This window comes from Podarcis pityusensis, assembly GCF_964106645.2.
Source record: "Podarcis pityusensis genome assembly, chromosome: 10".
Classification (NCBI taxonomy): domain Eukaryota; kingdom Metazoa; phylum Chordata; class Lepidosauria; order Squamata; family Lacertidae; genus Podarcis; species Podarcis pityusensis.
Window position 1 is genome coordinate 20,738,718 of NC_138035.1, and position 22,008 is coordinate 20,760,725.

Sequence of the window (22,008 nt, forward strand, 5' to 3'; positions counted from 1 at the left end):
TGGAATGTGAGAGCACCAACGCTTCCTGTGAAGGATTTCCTCCCGGATACACACCGGCCATCACTGATTCTCCTGTAGCCTCCCGTTCATTCGATGATGAGGTCCATTTTGCCCTAGTTTCATAACAGTCACAAGCTCCCAGCCTTCTCACTTAGGTGTGGCGTGGCGGCTAAAGTGTTGGGACCTGGGATTTCAGGTTCGGATCCCGGCTCAGCCAATGAAGCTCACTGGCTGACCTTGGGACAAGTCAATCCCTCGGACCAGCCTACTGCATAGGGGACAAGGGGCAGACCATGTGTCACCTTGAGCTCCTTGGAGGAAAAACAGGATGCAAATGTAATAAAATACATAATTGTGCATGTAGGCAAGTAGTGTTGGAGCACAGACTTTGGATATCTAATTAATAGCTGCCAGTCTGTGACATCGGTCACCCAGTCCTGATTCACTGTCTCTTAATTTTAATACCAAGGAGAAACCATTTCTAAATGTAGATCTAGCTATTTCAAGTCTCCTGTCTACTAGCATCATACAGTCGCTTCACCTGTTCTGCAGCAGGTACATTTGTGAAACACGTTTGCCAAACAGTTTAAAAGCCCCTTGGGGCACAAAGAACTACCTGCCCAGTCTGGCCATCAAAAGCGTTACATATGGACTTCTAATTCTACCAAAACTATCTAGGGCTGAAGTCATACCAAATAAACTGAGATGGTTGATGCTTTATTACCACTTGTGCTTCTAATGTGTGCATTTCCTTTAACAACTCAGTTGGTTAAGAGCATGGTGCTGATAATGCCAACGGATTGGGTTCGATCCTTGTATGGGCCACCTGCATACTTCTGCATTGCAGGGGATTGGACTGGATGATCCTCAGGGGTCCATTTCCAACTCAACAATTAAATCTTTCCAACAAGTATTTTCACGTCCACTACCAAGAATTGTTGTGTTTCGGTGGTGGGAGAAGTCAACCTGGTTAGTTTATCACAGCCATCATGTTAAGTACGTGGGTGGGGAAAGTGTGCTTACTTTGGAAGGCAAGGACAAGGAGACTTGTGGACAAGAGTTATGGAGTAAATCCCAATGAATGCAGTGGAGTATACTTCTGAGTAGACGTAAAGGATTGCAGTCTCTCAAATTTCCAAACGGGCCCACTGGTCCAAAAAGGTTGGCAGTCCCTGACAGACAGGTTTGGAATGCATGCTAGTTAAAGAAAACTATAGTATTATTGTAACTATAACATGGATAGGTAAGGTTTACATAAATTGTGAACAATTAACTGCAGAGATTTTCCTGTTGGCTTTTATTCTGGAACATGGAGTTCAGCCTAGTTAACATTATGTTAAAAAAAAAAGAAATTCGAGCAGAAAAAGCAAATTTAATGTAACCATTAAAATCTAAACACCACTTTTTAAAGGCAATTGCACTTAGTAGGTAGCAGACCAATTCTACAAGCATCATCAGCTTAATGGAAAATTTGACAATAGTAAGACTGTGTTTAAATATTAGGCAGTCTTTTGGTCAATCAACCAGTCAAATATTACAAGAGTGCCAACCCTAAAGACTTGCAAATAAAATTCAAAGTGAGAAGTAATAGCAAAGCTAAGGTACAAGATGCCTTTTGTTCAGCTGGTATTAATTACTTCTGCAATATTTTCCACTTTGGTCTGGTGCAGACTACTTCACAAAAGTAGTAACTGGTAACAACACAACCAAACTTGCACTATGTCAATTAACAACTGTAATGGGAAGGAAATTACTGTCTCTATTCATGCCCAAATGGATTGTCTGCATTTGCCATTTTAACCCCTCCACCCTCTAAATATACCTGCCTATTGTTTCATATGCTGGCATCTTCCATTTTGTGTACATGACAAAGCCAGCGTAGATGTCGCTGTGACAGGAGTGCAAAGATGCTAGGCATATGGACTTGGGAGAACACATCCTTGAGACTCTGGACAGTAGAAAATGAACTTAACGGGCCTAAATGAGAAAAATAAATATTGACAGCATACTCCAATCCCTAAAAATAGTGTTGATGCTATACCTCCACAGTTCAGCCTATTAAATTCTACAAAGTATTTTTATTTTATTGGCCTTAATTAAAATAAAATAAAATATTATAATAATAATTTCCATACCATCCTATACCCGCAGGTCTCAAGGTGATTCACAAGATAAAAACACAAAATACATAATCAAAATATAAACGGAAACAGCCTAATAACCCCCCCAATGAAGCATCACATGACACATTGTTGTTCTCAGTTTTATTTGTAAATACCATTGCATGAAAAGCTGCATTTAATAGTAATCCAAACCCTGGAAAAAAACACCCACGTCAGTTTGTGATATGTATGCTAAAGTGCTTGAAATAACAATACTTTTACTGATATTCACTTCCTGAACATTATCCAGTCCTGATTAATTTATGAATAACGTGAAGATAAAACAGCAACATATTCTGAAGATATTTAAGGGTGGGGGGCAGAAGAAGTTCTTTAATAAACTCTGTCAGGTATATTTATACATTTCAAGTGTAACATACAACGTTTCCTTATGAGAAATGCACCTTCACTTGATTGGGAAGAGGAAAATCAATTATGACACTGCACCACCTCTTAAAACTTGCTCTAAAGAAAAAAGCAGCTAACAGCCCCATCCCAAACATTTTTACTCAGAGATCAATCCCAGTTAAAAAATAATGGCATTTACCTCCAAGTAAATGGGCTGCTAAAGTGTTAATCAGAAAGATGAAGTGGTGGGGTTTCCTCTGCTCTGAGACAACCACACTCTGGTTTGCCTCAAAGACCCATAAACTGTGTTACATTACTGATCTACTTTGCAATTCTACTTCATAGCTTCAAATGTTCTTACTATGTTAGCTTAGCAATGCTATAAAGAATGTACAGTGCTTTGAGAGCCACTGTTCTTCAACACAGAATTTTTACTTGGTAAGTTACCAGAAAGCCTTAGTTGCCTTAAAAAGTTGGGTTTCTCAAAATCAACAAAAGCTCATTAATACTGATGTTCAAAAGGTACATTAATTTCCAGAGAACCACGACTACTACAGTCTTCCTCACTCTTTTAAAGAAACTGGAACAGTTTCTGAAAACCGCAACAGGGGTGGGGAACCTGTTTCAAGTGATCAAAATTGTTTCTTAAACAAAAAAGTTGCACACAACAGGAATAAAACAAATGTAATGGAAGAACTGCACTCCTGAAGATGTCAAATAGAATTAATCTACCAGAGATCAATCTCATGCTTCAGAAATACCGTAAGGTTGTTATAATACTACATATTTATACAGTGCATTATTGCCTAAAAGGAAACTTGACACCCAGAGTATCCCTTTCACACCAGTTCCCATGAAATGCTTTACAGAAAGAAATTATATCGTGAAGCAAGACGTCCAGAGCCACATGCTAGAGGTGGATAGAGACCCGCTGTGAATTTCAGGCAAAAAACCTTTTATCGGGTGTCTCTCTTTATCTGCATCAATGGTTATTTTTCCCATGTCATGAAATAAATGTCAAAGCAGAAAGGGGATAGTACAGAAAACCAGTAGATGGAAGGGGAGATGGTAGTCAGTTAAGGAATCCAGGTCTCCAATTTGACTCAGATTCTTCTGGAATGAATGCAGCATCCAAGTAACATATTGCTTTTTATTTACTGTCATTTAGTAAAACAAGACGTGGGATTTCTTCCACGACTGGGGCCAGTTTTGAGACATGTAAAAGCAAAGCACATTGATATCTGGACAATTCCTTTATTCTCCTGTTCGGTTCTGTACCAGATCCTCATTTTTCTTAGCTCAGTCTTCTTAGCTCTAAGTACAAAGGAATTTTTCAGAAATATCAACAGGCAAAATATAGATAAAACTACAAACAATCCACCATTTGTTTCTTGAGAAAAACAGCACTGAAGGCCAAATTGTATTGGCTATCTGGAAATTACAGGAAAACAAGGAAGGATCAAATATATCTAGTAACTGTACATACTTGGATTTTCAATGCAATAACCATTTCTCTTCTAACTAGGGCAGAGTAAATGAAAGGGAATGAAAGATCAAATAACTTCTCCAGTTTTTAATGGGGTTGCATGTTACTCCACAAAACAGTTAGCTCTGGAAATATTTAAAATCATGTCCGAGATTGCAGGAACGTGTCTTCCATCAACATCGGACTGGGGTTACTTGGTGAGGTAAATACATGGTTAGGGTAAAAAGGAAGCTGGTTTTGCTTGAGAAGGATTATCTGGAAATTTCTCCCCACCCCCAAATATGTGCTCTGAAATTTTGGTGAATATTTTCAAATGCATTCATGTTTCATAGTCATGTTGGCAGGGCAAATTTCATGCATTGGGATTCGTGTGCTATTTCAGCAAAAGTTGTGGCCAAAGGTGCCACCTAATTTTTCAAAAGAGCAGAGGTATTGGTGAAATATCTTGATGCGTGCAAGCCACTTGTTGGCTCAGAATCTTCTTACGGTTTATGGTTAACATTCCCAGCTTTCTGCTCTTTTTTTGGATAACAAATTCACAGGTGAAGGGCCTTTGGAGGTCCCAGGTATCATTACCAGAAAAAGGGTGGAAAGACACATTGCACATCAAAATACAGGGTTCTCAAAGTCAGGGCTGCTGCTGAAGTACAAATTGGCAGCAGTTCTTCCATCCACCATGTTCTCCCACAAATCCCTTCCCTGCCATTTTTCCTCGACTTGTGTGCAGGATGCAAGTTTCTAATAGAAGCAACTCTCTGCCATTTCTCCCTTGCAAATGCCCCTCTCCCCCTGCCACTTTGCACACTGATGGCAAACCTCAGCGTTGGGAGCCCTGTGTTTGTCACTGAACATACTGTCTCACCCTTAATATCACGCCCTAAGAGAATTCCCTGTCAGCGTACTACTTAGGAAGATAATCTGTTAAATGAAATAAATAGAGGCTTTGCACACTATTCTCTTGGCTGGTTTCTTTCCCAAATACAGTGTATTTTGCTTTCTGGGTTTTCCACCGGCTTCAGCCTTAAGGGGCCCTCTCTCTTGGACTCTCTCAGTTGAGGGTGGGGGAATAGAATATTATACGATACATCTGCTATCTGTGCTGCCTCACTATCCAGTACTAACTTTTGCAGAATACTACTTAAATTGGTCTGCTTAAAGCAACTTGTTTTGCTTCTCAAAATATTGCATCTATCCACTTGTCAGGATAGCCTCTAGATTTGGGTATCTGTTGCCTCTGCACAAAACCAAGGGATGTCTTACATTACGAGGTACACAAACCGCTGTTCCAGTGGGATGCTTTCACATGCCACTGTGGCATCATAGCAATGCTGAGTTCACACAGGAGGAGCCGATATGCAGCTACTTCCCTGTGCCACCATTGCTCCCAGGTAGGGCTACGCTGGTACCATTGCCAAGCCCTCCCATGCACCTACTGGCTTCCTCTGTTACCCGAGTGCCATGGAAAGGAGAAATGCTGAAGTAGCTACCGGACCACTAAGGCAATGTAAGCATCATCCCTTAGGGGAGCCTTTACCTAACTGCATGGGAGGTTATTTCTACATAGCTACTCCACACATCCTGGTTGTCTTGCCTAGAGCACCTTGCTATATACGGACCCTTTCTGTTTACATGGGAAGAGTTGTAGCATTAAAAGGTTATAAGCAGCCTCCCATTGAAGTAAGACAGTTGCAGGGCAGGGAGGCTGCTGACATTTTAAACCTTCCAAAACAATCATGCAGAAAATGTTTGTGATAAGAGATTGCCTTCCTCTCCCCTTTCAAATATGTCTCCTGAAGCAGGCGTTGCAACAGAACTCCAAACTCCAAATGGGGAGTGAGGGGAAAGGAGAGAGAGAGAGAGAGAAAGAGAGAGAGAGAGAGAGAGAGAGAGAGTTGAAAGGCCAGTTAACCACTCAACGCTCTAGTACAACTTTTCTCCTCTTTTTGTAATCCAGTGGATCCCTGTTCAAAGCTCAAGAACTTCTCATGTCCAGTGTGAAGACTTTCCTTTGCACCACTTGCACTGACTGACGAAAGTCAGGGAGGGGATCCAGAATCCTATGATTCACAGCTTATTGGATACACACAAACAAAGGTTTGGATCTAAACGGAATAACGAGACCCCTCGACACATACAGGGAACAGAGCAAACAATATACATTCACAAGAAGAATACAGCAGTGGCTACCCCAGAGAGTCTTCAGTTGTTCCTCTGCAATATGCAAAAAAGCCCCCCGCGCTACGTTTGTACAATATTTACAGATGGAGTGGCTTTTTCCCATACTTGCAAGAAATGCTTCCCTCCTTCACCCAACCCTATAAAGTTGTTTTAGGCTACATTTCCTTCCCTCCCCCAACCCCAAAAACACTGATTCTAAGAAAAGTTCCATATTGGTAATATTTCTGAAGTAAGGTAGCCTATTTACACACATTGAACACACGAAAATACTCTATTTTATACTAAACCTCTGGTTTGAAAACTACAATACTGCAGCGTAGCTTGTTTGCGGCTTTGGGGCAGACCAGTAAGGAAACTACACAAGCAAAGAATCTGCCCACAACCCCTACTCTCACCTATCAACAAGCTGTTTTTTGAAACACACAGTGGGGCAATACCAGCAGCATTTGCATTTTAACAGATCCATCCTCTCCCAAATTCAACATTTGCCTGGGAGAAGAGAGAGGCAGAGCGGGTCTGCAAAGCCATACACTACACATCCACCCCTTTGACGAGTGACCCTTCCAAGACAATGCTGAAGTCCTGCAATGTCTGTAGGACTCTGATGAGAGAATTCACCATCATGCGGTCACGCAGGAGAGCGTTCTCTTCGTACATCCGAGTGATGGCTGGGCACTCCGCCAGTAAGGGAATCCACTGCGGGATGAAGTGATCCCTGCAGAAGAAATTGTATCATCAACCAATTTATGGTACATCCATATACTTTATGCAGACATAACATTTAATTAAGGGTTTCCTTCCTTTCTTCCACTGCAAATCCCTCAACCATTATTACAGATGGGCAGCCAAACAGGGCCCAAAGCCATGGTTTGATGCAGTGCTTCCAACAACCGTTTTCATTAACCATGGTAAGCTTACATCTCCATTGCAAACCACTGTTCAGGCACTTTCCCCAACCTCTCGAGTCTTTGTGCAAGGTGAAAAGCAAGCCTTGTTGGTATCTCCCAAAAAGTTTAACTTGAGAAGCCAAACGATGCTTTCACAGCACACTGGCATATTAAACCAGGGTTACAGCAACCAACAGAGATGAGAGCAGCGGTACTTTTAAAGATGCTTTGCTAGGTAATTACTTGCAGAATGTTGGTTTTGTTGGAAGCTACAGGGTAATATCAGTGAATCACAGAATCATGGAATTGTAGAGTTGGAAGGAACCACGAGGGTTATCTAGTTCAATTCCTTACAATGCAGGAATCTTTTTGAAGAAGCATTTAAAATCACTGTATCCTATCCCACTAAGACCAGAATGGCGAAGCTGTGGCCTTTCAGTTGTTGGATTGCAGCTCCCATCAGTCTCAGAACAGCCAGGAATACAGGATTATGGGAGCTGGAGTCCAGAAGCATCTGAAAGGCCACAGGTTCACCAAACTTGCACCAAGAGTTCCCAAAAGTAGCACCTGAAAACATCGGGCTAGAAAAGAGATCAGCAGAAAAGCAAAACTGAAAGTAATCATGCAGCAGCTGCTGTTAAGAGCACTTGCACATTTTTCCAAATCAGAGGATAATATTTGATGTTTGATTCAGCCTCTGAAAATTACGTTGAATGTGGCCAAACAATGGATGGGATCTGAAGGGCTCAATTGTTGAGTTGCAGACCCATTTCACTTGCATTATTGTTGCCTCAAAACAGATGGCCTGTTTCAAAAAGAAATCAAATGCCACGGAGAAGCAAGGAACAAGTTATTTGTGTCAGTGTCAGAAAGACTCATCTCCAAGAAATCAGAGTGTTTAACTGCTGATTCTCCCAGTGTAATGAAACTGTTTGTTGAGGACTCTATCTTGCTCATGCAAAGTGGCTGAAGCTGGCAACAAGAGAGATCAGCATCTTTTGTGAACTGGGTGGGTACCTTTGGATGAATCAGAAGCCCCTGAGACTGTAAACTGCTCTGTGATTCTTGGATGATAGGCAGTATAAATTTAATAAATAAAATAAAATAATGTATCTGTTGTATGGACTGAGAGAGATGGTTGTCAATTAACATACATTTCCTAATAATCTGTGCACATCATATAAAAGGCAAAATTGCTGAAGATGACAAGCTATTTTACAGCTAGTTTACAGTAAGTGCTATAGCAGCTTCCGGTAGCTGCCAGAAATCTGCTCAAATATCCAGACTAAAGAACTCAAAAGAGATCTAACAAATGTATACAGAGGAGGAGCTTAAAAATAGATTCCAGTCAAAAATATTAGAAGTATTACTGGGAAAATCCTGGCTCCAAAAGCCAGCTTTTAATGATGCCACCGTGATTTTGGGCAAGCCACATTCAGTCTCAGTTGCCCATTTTGAGGGGCTGGAAATGGTCTACTCTACATGACCTCGGAGTGTTGCTAAGGAAGAGAACAGCTTTGGAGACTTTTGCATCTTAGAAGACATTTGTAAGCAAACGACATACGTACCGAGTTCCAAGGCAAACAAGAATTTGGAATTTGCCGTCCTTCCCTATGTTCCGTGGTGCCGTATTGATGGCATTTACATAGTGGCAAAATGTTTTGCAGGAGGATTTTTGAAGAAGAACATCCTCTTCATTGTCCCCAAGCTGGTCAGTAGTCTCAAAGTAGGCAACTGCCTTTTCTGAAGGTGGATGATGGGGGGGGAGGGGGAGGGGGAGAGAGAGAGAGAGAGAGAGAGAGAGAGAGAGAGAGAGAACAAAAGCTCACTGAATGTAGAATGCAAATAATCTCTCAGCCCTTTCAACCTGCCATTTTGTTGAGTGACACCCTTCAGAAGCTAGGATTCACAAGTGCAAATAACACATAGCACTGAAACTATGTAACTAGAGGCAGGGCTGTATTTGTGCTAAAAAAAAGTATTAAACTTTTATGTGCAGCCAGCTTGATCCAAAACCTGCACCATGAAAAACAATTCTGAATCAGTTGTGCAAGTTGAGTGTGATTGCACAACTTCTTCAGTAACTAAGCGTTTAGAAGCCACAGATTCATGGCAATTAGGACTTTGAAATTACTATTATATGAGGAACAGTTAAAGTAACCATTTTGTCATTATGTCTGAAGTGATTTCCTGAGTGACAATTTGGCCTAGGCAGTTCCAGAATCACAGCTAATTTATTGCCTCAGAGTGCATTCCTAACACATTAACACACAGTATCCATGAATTCAGAGGTAATGACTGCCTTGAAGGCATTTTGCACATTCTGTTGCTTTACACTGTCTTGCAAGTTAAGGGTCACTTGGCAAATACAGGCCTGTTCAAACAAAGGAAGATATGGACCTGCCTAGAAAAATCCAATTTTCATTGCATATGGAATGTCTTTGTGAATTTCAGGGAGTGGCAGCTGTGGTGTGGGAAGTAGCCAAGTCAACGATGTGTGCCATTTCCCTTCCCCATTTAAAATCTTACCAGTGTGGCAAGATACCTGTCCATCAAGAAGCATGACCCACACTATGAAAGCAATGTGACAATAAGGCAAGAGATTGTATAAGACTTTCCCCCTCTTTCTGAGCTGTTTATTACTTTAAAAGCAAAACAAAGTAATTGCCAGTTTGCTAGTCTGTAAGTAGCTCCCCCACTTGTTGACCAAGGTGGACTACTCCACATTGTCCAATGGTCTAACAGTAGGGCTGGCCGAATGGTTCTCTCAGCAAGTAGCCACCAGTTAGAGATGGGCGGCATTCAATTTCACCGGAATGACATGAAGTCCAAACTTGTGGAAATTGGGCCCATAAACCCTAATTGAACTGAATGTGCCAATTACCTATGAAGTCCCAGAGGAAGACATTCTTATGGAAGATGCGAGCAGACTTGAAACCATGGTGGAAGACCTGCTCCAGTGCTGCAACCAGACCATTTTCTCCACATAAGAGAACAGTGAGGCTTCCCCTCTACAGAAAGAGAAATAATGGTTGTGAACACTGGCATACCAACACAAGCTACTTCTGATTCCCCCCCCCCCCCTTAGCTATGGATGCTTTTTAATCAGCTTTCAAGACTTGTTATGATGAGTGCAACTTGGTTTTCCATGTCTGCACCTTAGGCGGAAATGTGATCTGGGTTCAGAGATGGGGAACTTGTGAACTGCAAAAGCTGCATTTCATGAGTCAGTTTTGGAGCCAGTAGATACCAGGATGAGTGTTGTTGCTGATGCAGCTCCCTTTCCGGATACTTGCAAGATTTACTCTGGTGTGCAAGGGCTAAGAAGTTAATGGCAGCCAAGAACAATTGGCATTGCCCCAGATTCTTTCTTCCTCAAATATACTAATAACAACCTCAGTATTCTGAGTACTGGTCCCTATTCAGCCAAAAATACACCACCCAATCACAGGAGAGAGATGTCAGTGGACTTGGGGGAACCTTGAGTTTGCAGAAGTACACAAAAAAACACCCCTCTTTACAAAGCATCAGAGGAGGGGTGCTGGGATATCAAATAGCCCAGTAAGGACTGAGTGTGCTCAGTGACCACAAGATGCTAACTGGGTGGGTTGGCTGGGGGCAGATAGAGGGGATGGAATACAGGACTGATCTACACCAAACATTTAAAGTGAATTCAGTACCCATTTAAAGCCCACAACTTCTCCCAAAAAGTGGGGGAAGCTGTAGTCCCCCCCCGGAGACCTACAATTTCCAATACTCTTTACAAACTACAGTTCCCAGGATTCCTTGGGGGAAGTCATGGGGTTTTAAAGTGCACTGGATGTGTTTTAAACATGTGGTGTTGATCTGCCCAGAGATATGGAGGAAGGCATGAATGAAAACAGTGAGCAGATGCAATCCACACTTCCAACGTTTTGTTGCAGGAGCTACTTGCATGTTCTTCTAATTGAGAAAGAAGGATCTAGAGTTGGGTAGAGATTTGCTACAGCAGTGAGCTATGGCCAAGTCACTGCCTGTTCATCTCTGTGCTGCAAAAGTTGCTTTATGAAGTCTACATCCCATTTGCTCACATGGGAACAAATATCTGAACATCATGTCAAATGCTGGGGTTGTTAAATTCTGCTTTTCCTTTTCTGTAAGCTAGTTGGCCTGTTTTTTAAACTTTGAATGGATTCAGAAACCCTTTGCATCCACTGCAAATATTGTGGGCAAAAACAATGTGGTCCTGAACTGCTTGAAAGACAGATACCATCTTAATTTCATGCTTTCCACCAGGAAACTCTGAACACATTTATAAAAAAGAGTGGGGTGGTAATGGCAGTTGCTGAATGTCTGCTTCAGGAGCAGGATCACATAACAAACAATGAGCAGTTAGGTGATGAACTCCAAAGCTTGCCACAATGATGAATCTGAATCCAGAAATTTCGTAACGTTATAATTTGATCAAGATTCTGCGCCTCTTGTCACCCCAGCAGCCAGTGGAAGAGGTTTGCTAACATCCCCTTTGCAAACGTTAATAAAATTGCAATTGTTTGAGAAGGTACCTCTTTTTCAGGTTTGTGGAAATGCTTCACAATATTGTTCACAGCCTCCCCGATCCCCTCCTGGATCTGTCCTGCATTGGGTTCTGCAGAAAAAAGGAGCGGGGGGGGGGAGAAAGGAGGGCAGAATTCAGTCTCAAGAGATTCGAAGGTTCAAATGATAAAAGGGAATTGTTAAAAATGTCATCATTGATGGTGTTACTGCAAGAAGTTATGTCTTACTTGTATTTTTCCCGGTGAGAGAAGTGATACTCAATCTCCGGGCTGTCGTTGGGGATTTCTGTTGAGGTGGGGTTCGGCACTGCTTCCCGAGATCTTCATCCGATGCTGTTGAAAGCAACTCTCCTATGAGAATCCTCTCCAGGCTACCATCATCAACACCCTTCCCCAACCATCTTCCACATGGGAACCTAAGGGGTCACAAAATGGAGTTGGAACTGGCTTCAGTGTTCTAGTCAGAAAGGTATAACCACACAAGCTCTAACGTACAGTTAAACCACAAGTTTTGGGATTTCTTGTTGCATCAGTTCATATGAATGGGGTCACTGTAGGGCTAGGGTAATCCCACATTAAAAAAACTTGTGAACTAATTTGCAAGTATGATTAAGACTGCAGTCTTATACCCACTTACCTGGGAGTAAGCCCCATAGAATTCAATGGGACTTACTGTACTTTTGAGTAGACATGTATCCGCAAAGCAGTAAGTGAAAGTGATCGTATTCATATATTTAGCATCTCAACTTTAAATAAGATAGAGGAGTTTAGCCTTGCTTGCCTTTAATATAATGTTTTCCTTCACTCTTCCAGACTTACTTGTAAGTGTGCCCTGTGATTTCATTCCTGACCATGACACAATCCACCAGCCACTTGGCTAACAGTCCTGAATTGTCATGACCTATCTGAACAGTAGTTAGCTTCCCCAAGTTCTGACACTGAAAAGAGAAAAGGACAAGCTTAATTACTTTTAGTATAAACACAACCAAAATCACCCCATTTTATTTCATTTCTCAAATCAGGCAGCAAAATATGGCAGCCTTTGCTCCCTCAGAGCGGTCTCTATATTTCAAAGCCCCTGGATGTATATTGCAGATGATCCAAGCATAACTAAATGTTATAATCAGACCAAATGCGATCTGGTCCACATATGAATCTTCTTAACTTAAAAGACTGCAACATCAAGCAATGACCTATAAGTGTGTGAATGAACCACTGCTGATCTAACAGCACAGATACAATGCTCATTTCAGCCTTATGTATGTCAAACACTATGCTTTGCAATGGAGTCACTTTATTTATCAAGCATATAAACCCAAAGACTCTAAAGCAACATACATAATTCTGTCCCCCACTCATTTTATCCTCATAACAACCTTTGTGAGCTAGGTTAGGCTGAGAGATAGTGACTTGGCACAAGATCAAACAGTGTGTTTCATAGCCAAGTAATCATCATCTAATTTGGGAGCCCTACACCCTGCTGCCCTACACACCTCTGGTAAACAAGGACATACCAAAATGAGTGTGATAAATGTGAGCTGAGTCAAGAGGCAACTCACCACATGAGCCATAGCTGCTCTGCTAGATTTCTAGAAGACAGACTGCTGTTGCTTCTCAGGAGGGAGAGGGGAGGACAGCATGGTACAAATGTACCTGGTGAGGCACTTCTGACCATGGCCAAATGCCATGCACCAAGCAGGGATCACGCACTATCAGCTGTGATGGGGGGAAAACTCCCTGTACTCTCAGGGAACTCAGCCTCTTTTATTATGAAAATTGGTGCCGCAATACAATACCAGCCACCATCACAAAACGAAGCTCCGTGTGAGCCCTTAATCATTTCCAGTGTTTATAACTCTCAATGAAAACATAATGGGTCCCCAAAGAATCACGAGAGAGTGCCATCTTATGAGCAATGCAGAGAAACGGCGATCTCTTCGCCAGCATTATCCTTACCGAGCTTTTAAAAAGGAAAGTGACAAGGAGCTATAAAGCTTCCCTGTTCCCCGAGAGATCAGAATATATTGTGGTTGTCTTTCAGAGAGCAAAGCAGGCTCCCTTTTGCAGCAAAACGCTCCATGCTTTTGCTGGTCATCAAGTTATTTCTGCAGGTTTTTAAAAAGCACCACTGGGTGCTGCTTAAAATGCTACCCGTGTCGCAATTTTAAACCAGGCTTTTCTGACAGCAGCAGCAACCAACATCTGAAAACAGGGCGGAAGTGCAGTGCACTAAACCAGGGGTCAGCACCCTTTTTCAGCCATGGGCTGGTCCACTGTCCCGCAGACTTTGTGGTGGGCCAGACTATTTTTTTTTTCGGGGGGGGGGGAATGAACCAGTTCCTATGCCCCACAAATAACTCAGAGATGCATTTTAAATAAAAGCACACATTCTACTCATGTAAAAACAGGCGCGGGCCGGATTGAGAAGGCGATTGGGCGGCATCCGGCCCCCGGGCCTTAGGTTCCCTTCTCCGGCACGAAACTCACCTCAAATGTCATTTCTAAAAGGTTCTTTGGGATCTGCATTATTCCAGTATCTCCCAGTTCTCCCGAAACACAAATCCATGGGTTTGACGTGGTGATTGCATTGCTGAGTTTTTTAATGGGGATTATCACCGTCCTATATGGAATCACTGCAAATAGCAAAGAAAGAACATTTAAAAGGGTGGCTTCATATTATAAATTCAGTACTGCAGGCCCACTAGGAACAACACAGTTGCTACTAAATATGTAGCAGGATGCATACATCAAGGTTGTTGTTTTTTTAAGAGAACAGTGTCACTTGCAGAGATAGGCTGACTGGATCTCCAGGTAAATCTCTGGGATTTGCAGAAGATCAGCAGGGATTTCCAACTCCCTGTTGTTAAGCAACAACTTTTTAAATGAAAACACATTCCTGGGTTCAGAAGCACTTGGAAGCACCCTATATCTCTGCTCTCCTTTGTAAGCCAACACTTTGCCCTTGGCTCCCGCAGGTTTAATCCTCTTCCCTTGCTTCTCTCTCTGCAGCTGCTTTTTGCATTTTAAAGGGAAGCCTCCGCTGGCAACAATGGAGCCTCCTTTGAAATGCAAACTTTGGCAGGGAGGTGGGGAAGGAGAGAGAAGGAGAAACTTCCACTCCTGGAGGCTGCTCAGGCTTCCCTGCAGCTGCTCTTTACATAACAAAGAAGCATGCATGTTAATTGCATTCTTGCAATCAGCATCATTTCTGATTTGAGCTTTAGTTACTGTTCAATTTGGGGGGTGGTTTTAAAATGCAGGGGTCTTCTTTTACAGTATTTTGGGAAAGTGCCAAGTTTTTGTAATAAATAAATAAATAAATAAATAAAAATGTGACAAAGTTTTCTGCATGGTTATTTCCCCCTCCCAGGGACAGTCAATAGGTTGTGCTTCTTACCTTGCTGATTTCAGCATAGAACTAGCTATGTATAGGTTCAGCTTTTATCATGCAATAATGCAAGTAACCACTAGGTGTTGCTATTACTGCACAACCAAAATTAAAAGAGCAAGCAAATTTAGGAATTAGCTGCTATTTTTAGAAGGGAGGGTGGATGTCAGGAGGCAAAAAAATCATACTTGCTGTTCTATTTCCATGGAGCTTTGCTGTACACATTGCCATTATTGTAAAGATGCAAGTTTGGTGCCTCCACCTCTCTGGCAAAATTGAACGAACTGTCATAAAATTGGTGCAGTTTTGAGACGTATATGGCACCTGCCCCCCCACATGTGCCTATCAATCTATCCTGCTATCAAACCTGAACTGCCTTTCACTACATTTTTTCCCCTGATGCTCCAATTAGGCAGATGGGTCAAGGGACTGCCATTTAAATTTCTCACAATGCCTCAAATATAGCATCTTTCAAGGGCAGGGGTTGCTAATACTGTCCTCCAGCTAACTGTTTGAATACAAATTCCATCATCCCTGTCCACTAGCCATGCCATTGGGGCTGATGGGAGACGTGGTCTAAAAACATCTGGAGTGTCACAAGTTCTCTGCCCCTGATATAAGCCATAATTACAGAATTGATCACTATTATTATTATTATTATTATTATTATTATTATTTCAACTTATACACCGCCCTATACCGGAGGTGTCAGGGCAGTTCACTATGTCAAAGGCAACCAATGCCTCTTTCACTTATATATTGTGTAAACATGCAGGAAAGGCAAACAATATGGGGTCAAAACTTTTCATATATTTCCACGAATAATGTGGGAACAACAGTGGAAGAGGACCTCGAACGGGGACGCAGAACCTGGCTCACTCCAGATGTTGCTGGACCACAACTCCCATCTTTCCTGACCTTTGGCCACACTGGCTTTGCTGATCGGAGTTGAATTTTATCACGATCTGGAGGGCTGTGCATGCAAAGGAGGTGTACGCCTACAGTTTGTGCAAAGAGATAGCAACTTGACACCAGATGGGGAGCAGTGCTGATCGCAATAGCCATGTCTTCAGGCTTTGTTAGATGACCACAGTTATTCCTTTATCACACAGCAGCAGCTCAAGCTGAGGATGAGATTCCACCCTACTCACCGATGGTGGTGAAGACACTTGTGAAGCAGAAGTAATTCACAGCGTTGAGCGAGAGGAGGTGATAGAGGAACTGTTCCCGCTCCTCTTCGCAGCGCAGAAAGGCATAACGCTTGTACAATTTCCTGCAAGTAACAGGGAAGATGTTTAGATGTCCCTGAGAACAACAGAACTATATTAGGGAAGTGCTGGATGAGAGGAAAAAACTAAAGGCAAAAGTAGATTAATTGTCCTTGCACCATCTAAACAAAACCACCTATGTTTTTTCCTTCTTCTGTTAATTCTTAGACATAATGAAAAAATGCAATAGTTCCGGTTTTTATTTCATTTCTTTCATATGCCAGTATAGGAAGCATGCAATAATTTAGGTAAGCTTTGCGAGCTTGTTAGGAAAAAAGCAAATGTTTGCACAGCCAGGGCTGGGCTACTGACCGCTCTAAACCAAGTACTTTTAAGGATGATTCAGTTCTTGAATCTGTCTTTCTGTTGATACTAGGTACAGTCTTATTCCTTGTAGCCACCTAACTTGTTTTCAAAAGGGCATTTAAAGTGGTGGGGTGGGGGGTTTGAATTATGTTACAACGCACAGCAGCTTGTATGGGAGAAATGGTTTGTCTTTATGCTTCATAAGTGATTTTATTGATTAAACTGCATGTTGTCTAGAGAACTATTAAGGACGATGAGGACAATGACAACAACAAGAGGTTTTTAAGGTACCCTGATCCAAAGCCATACAGTGGTACCTCAGGTTAAGTACTTAATTCGTTCCAGAGGTCCGTTCTTAACCTGAAACTGTTCTTAACCTGAGGTACCACTTTAGCTAATGGGGCCTCCTGCTACTGTCGCGCCGCCGGAGCACGATTTCCTGAAGCAAAGTTCTTAACCCGAGGTAATATTTCTGGGTTAGCAGAGTCTGTAACCTGAAGCGTATGTAACCTGAAGCGTATGCAACCTGAGGTACCACTGTATGTGGCTTTTATATATATATATATATATATATATATATATATATATATATATATGTTGTAAAGCAGCCATTTGTTAGCCTTGTACCCACATCTGTTAAAATGCAGAGTTCTTTGTCTCCCCATAATTGGTTGCTATCCATGTCTAATGGTTCAGGGTTGTGGAGTGACCAAAACATGTTTTGTCACCTTAGTGCCCTCCAGATGTTTCAGACTACAACTCCTACTATGGCTGTGGAATTGAAGACTTGAAAACACATGGAAGACAGCGGGTTGGTCAATGTTGGGCTAGCGTTAAACATCTAGAGCAGATATGAATAACTTTTGGCCCTCTGGGTATTGCTGAACTACAAGTCCCATTGTCATTGGGTATGCTTGCTGGAGCTGTTGATCTAGAACAGGGACGCCCAACTCTCATGAAACCACCAAAAACAGAAGCTTTCAGTACCCAGGTAAAACCAAAGAGCTCTGCAACACATAAGTGCATTTATCCAGAAGCAAGCCTATATATTGAGTTTAATGTACCCAGAATTTTTTTGCCTCAGATGAGGGCCCTAAAAAGGACTGATCCGTGACAACCACGTTGCTTACTTTGCCAGGGCTTGGTTGGAAAGCAGCTGCTTGAGATGCTGAGACAAAAGTTTCTTTTCAAGGGACAGCCGTATCCAGGCTCGAGCTCGGCCAACATCAGTCTTAATTTCACTCATGTTCTGAATGTGCCTGAAGGAAAATAAAGAAACCCACAAGTAAGAAAGAAAGAAAGAAAGAAAGAAAGAAAGAAAGCAACATACTTCTTATATGTTGCACGATTTTCAGCTAAGTAACTGAGACTGGTGTGAGAAGACTTCAAGCTTGAGAAAGATACTTTCCTTCTTTTTTTGGAACCAAAGTTGGTCAGAGACAGATGCAAAATGATAGTTCAGAGACTGAGGCAATTACCTTCTCCATCCCATAATCATGTGCTAGAATGACCTGCCTGTACACTTACATATTTTCATCTATGTTACTACAGATCAGGTGTTACATGCTTCCTCCCAGTTCTTAGAAAGACTTAATAGGGGAGGAGGTAGCAGACCTCCAAATGAGACTCCTTAGTTGCTGCGCAGGTACCAGGCTGCACCAAGGCCTGCTGGGAATAACTATGTGAGAAGCTTTAGGTTACACAGAAGGAGCCTACACACCATGGCTGCTCCCTCTGCCATCACTGCCCCAGTTCCAAAAGGGATAAATGATGGCATGGGTAGGAGCTGTGTTGTTGCTGCTGCAGCAGCAGCTGAGCTGCAACAGTTAAGAAGAGAAGGCTGCTTATATCACATGCCAGAACTGCAATACGCTACAATATATTTGCACAGCCCCAAACACTGCATTGCTTCCTGCAGCTTTTCAAAAACAAAGTGCCTGCCAGGATTTGCTCCGCATACATCCCTGACCTCAGTTAATAGTTTTGCCTGAGATGACACAAATTTATTGTGGTTCCCAACTCCTCACACAATTAAGACCTAAAGCGAGCCCTTGAAACTCCGGCAGGCTGTTTCAAAGCAGTGAGATAATCTCCTACAGCTCCCTTTGTCCTTTGTTAACAACTCCCACAGCCTCCCCTTCCTTGAGCAGTGACTCACTGCAACCATCCAAATAACTACAAAAGAGCCTTGCTTCTGGCGCTCCCAACACTTGCTGCAAAGCAGCCCCCTCATTTTTTGGCTCAGTCTCTGACAGGCAGCTCTTAGGCTTCCCAGCACAACACAACTGGGCATGTGATCAGAAGTCCTTGAGAAATGCAATGCACACACATTATTCACCCGCATCATGCTGAAACATTCAGCTTAGCTATTTAAAGCCTTCTGATAGGGGACTATATCAAAGCAGTTGCCTCCCTGTTCCCATCTTTGATCATGAGCTCCATTTAAAAGCACCAAAACACTACAGGCAGATAAATAATTTCCCTAACCTTGCCAAAGAAAATGAAGGTGGACATTGACGGCTGTTTCCACTCAGACCCAAAGGGTGGAAACTTTGTTCCCAGCATGCTCTCCTCTGCATGCAAAGATATGCTCAGGGAAGCAGATTAGACACAACAGATGGTAACACAAAACTGAAACGTATTACAGCCACCTTATGCTCTGGGGCTGATGGTAACATTCAGACTCTTGGCAAGGATACTTTAAATATTCAGTACGAAGACACAATGGGTTATCCCAGCAAAGTCATTCTGTTAGCTCAAGGACTTCTGTTTTCAAAGAGGACATTTCTTTTTCTGAAAGACTGAGTAGTTCTGGTGTGGGAGGGAGACTATTTATCTGGAATGGACTGAGGTGAGGAGAACAAGACGGGGCTCTCCTTTTAAGCCCTAGGAGTAGACTAGGTTGACAAATGTTTTCTGTCACTTCCAGGCCCCGCCCACAGAAGCCCAAGAATAGATTCTGGTTGGCTCCCTAGAGACCAGTCCTGCCCTTGCTCTCCTGCCCAGCTGGCTGTAGAACACGGGTGGCGCTGTGGTCTAAACCACTGAGCTTCTTGGGCTTGCCAATCGGAAGGTTGGCGGTTCGAATCCCCACGTTGGGTTGAGCTCCTGTTGCTCTGTCCCAGCTCCTGCCAACCTAGCAGTTTGAAAGCACGCCAGTGCAAGTAGATAAATAGGTACTGCTGTGGCAGGAAGGTAAACGGTGTTTCCGTGCGCTCTGGTTTATGTCACGGTGTTCCGTTGCACCAGAAGCTGTTTAGTCATCCTGGCCACATGACCCGGAAAGCTGTCTGTGGACAAATGCGAGATGAGCGCCGCAACCCCATAGGTGCCTTTGACGGGACTTAACCGTCCAGGGCTACCTTTTTTTTAAACCTAGCATGCACAAATACCCCATGGTCACAGGAAAGGGTGCCTGCTGCCCCCACCTCACATGGAACCACACTTTGGCTTCCCCAGCAACTGAAGGAATTGGGTTTTGTTGAGTGAACTTCATGGATGAGTGGGGATCAGAACCTATATCCCCTGGGCCTAATCTAACACTACACCATACTGACATATCACATCACATCCCTGAAGCTGTGCGGGAAAAGATTCCTCTCCCTGACTCATTCTTTCCATGCTCTCAAGTATTGCAAAAAACAACAACCCCAAGGCAAAATATATTTGAGGGCCATAGAGCTGTAATATGCATCAGGATTCAGTTTTAGGCTGTGGTATCAACATTTTAAGCCAGCATTTTACATATTGAATCTCATACCTCATATCACTGATAAGCGAGACTCTCAGGGTAGGTAACATAAGCCCTGTGTCAGACTTCCTTCGTTCTGGCCCTACGGCAACTGTGGAGGGGGGGGGGGAGGAAAGCTGCATTAATTTGTTAGCGACACATTATCAGGAAGCTGCAGAAATAATCCTAAGCCTCTTTCAGAACTCCACCAGGAGCAGAAGGATGTCATGCAAAGACATTTCTACTTGTCTGCCACAGTTTTACATCATAGCAGCTTACTGGTTACTTTTCCCTTTAGTTAATCCAGAGCTGGACTCTGTAGATTTAAGAAGAATCCGAAAAAAATGCTTCCACTTTTACAATTGTAAAAGCTACACAAGCCTGTCCGTGCAAACGTCGTTGTTGTGTGTTTTTTTACACATGAGAAATGCAAATGATAAAGTGTTTGGAATTATGCAAGTTATTACCATCATGTAAAAGGCATATTATGCCCAATTGTGTAGTCTAATTTCAGTGCCTACTCTTCAGCCTTTTCATTATCATGAACACACAGATCCCTCCCTAACAGTCTGGCTAGCTCCAAGCATTAAATAGCTACACATCACAAAATTTTATATATTAGAAGCAGAAATATGTCATTGAAATTTTACAGGCTAGAGCTGGAATAAAGGGAACACTCTACTTCTCATTCCAATCCTTCCTCCTTAGGTCTTCTTTTTTTTTTTATCATCGCCCCCCATCCCGCAACCCCTTCTCTCCTCCACTCTTATCCCCCTCCAATTTGCCATCTTTCCATGCTATTGTCCCTCTCCCAGCCAATATGGACAACTCCTTCCCATTTTCCTGGTGGGGGAGAGAGGAAGAGCATCAAGGATGGAAGAGACTAGAGAAGGAATGTGTGGCCTTCCAAGAGGTTGTTAGGACTCCCAACTTTCATCAGCACCAGCCAGTGTGGACAGTCTGTGTTTGTCAACTGATTCCAGCTGTACCAGAAGCAAACACTCATCTTCAAAATTGTGGGAATAAACAGCCTATTTAAATGCCATTAAATACTTCAGAACAAGTTAACATTCTCATATAAGCTTGCTGTGGGTATACAAGACCACCCAACCCACAAACAATAATGAAACTGCTTCTGTAATATTTTACTGATAAGGCACTCAGCAGTTTTTGATCCAAAGGATCAAGTCCTAGGAGAAATTACTGCAAAGCACACCAAGACAAAAACTGAGTCACTCTGCAAAACAGTGTGCCCGCCAACTATTTGGATCTCTGCAGGTGCTTAGCAAATTTTAGGAGTACATTTATTTCTCTTCCTTCTTTGGCCATCACCCATAGTTGAGTTAAAATTTCCTTTATAAGGTACAGCTATTGATGCTGCACAAAGCCACTTGACCAAAGTATTCTGTACTCACTTGGGGATTCTGCAAGCTGCTCCTGTTTCTCTTCCCTCTCCTGGTACTGAATTAAATGGGACCACAATGCAGATTTCCCCTTAAAAACAAAACAGATTTTCAGAAACCATTTGCAGCTTTTCCTGCTACACAGTACAAATATACCTAAATCAGTTTTATGGTGTCACTTTTATATTTCCCTGCAGAGCAAATCACTGCATTTTAGCCTGCGAGGCAGGTTAGGTTTAAAGAGAGTGGTTTCCCCCAGGGCCACCTGATAAGCTTCACAGCAGAAGTTTGAACCCGAGAGTCTTGTATCAGAGTCC

General features: G+C 42.6%; 1 protein-coding gene across 6 annotated transcripts in view; it reads right to left on the reverse strand.

The window, feature by feature from the left end:
• Positions 1–2,249: 2,249 nt before the first annotated feature.
• The window catches only part of DENND5B (DENN domain containing 5B), a 94,965-nt gene continuing 75,206 nt past the window's right edge, over positions 2,250–22,008 (reverse strand). For all 6 annotated transcript variants that reach the window (XM_081023935.1, XM_081023936.1, XM_081023937.1 and 3 more), the window contains 11 exons: positions 21,704–21,782; positions 20,319–20,400; positions 17,689–17,817; positions 16,136–16,257; positions 14,084–14,229; positions 12,416–12,534; positions 11,825–12,012; positions 11,606–11,688; positions 9,946–10,072; positions 8,630–8,804; positions 2,250–6,889 (listed from right to left, as the gene is read on the reverse strand). In XM_081023935.1, coding sequence (XP_080880061.1) covers positions 6,706–6,889; positions 8,630–8,804; positions 9,946–10,072; positions 11,606–11,688; positions 11,825–12,012; positions 12,416–12,534; positions 14,084–14,229; positions 16,136–16,257; positions 17,689–17,817; positions 20,319–20,400; positions 21,704–21,782 — 1,434 coding nt within the window. In that variant the 3' untranslated portion in view covers positions 2,250–6,705. The remainder of the gene's footprint in view (positions 6,890–8,629; positions 8,805–9,945; positions 10,073–11,605; positions 11,689–11,824; positions 12,013–12,415; positions 12,535–14,083; positions 14,230–16,135; positions 16,258–17,688; positions 17,818–20,318; positions 20,401–21,703; positions 21,783–22,008) is intronic.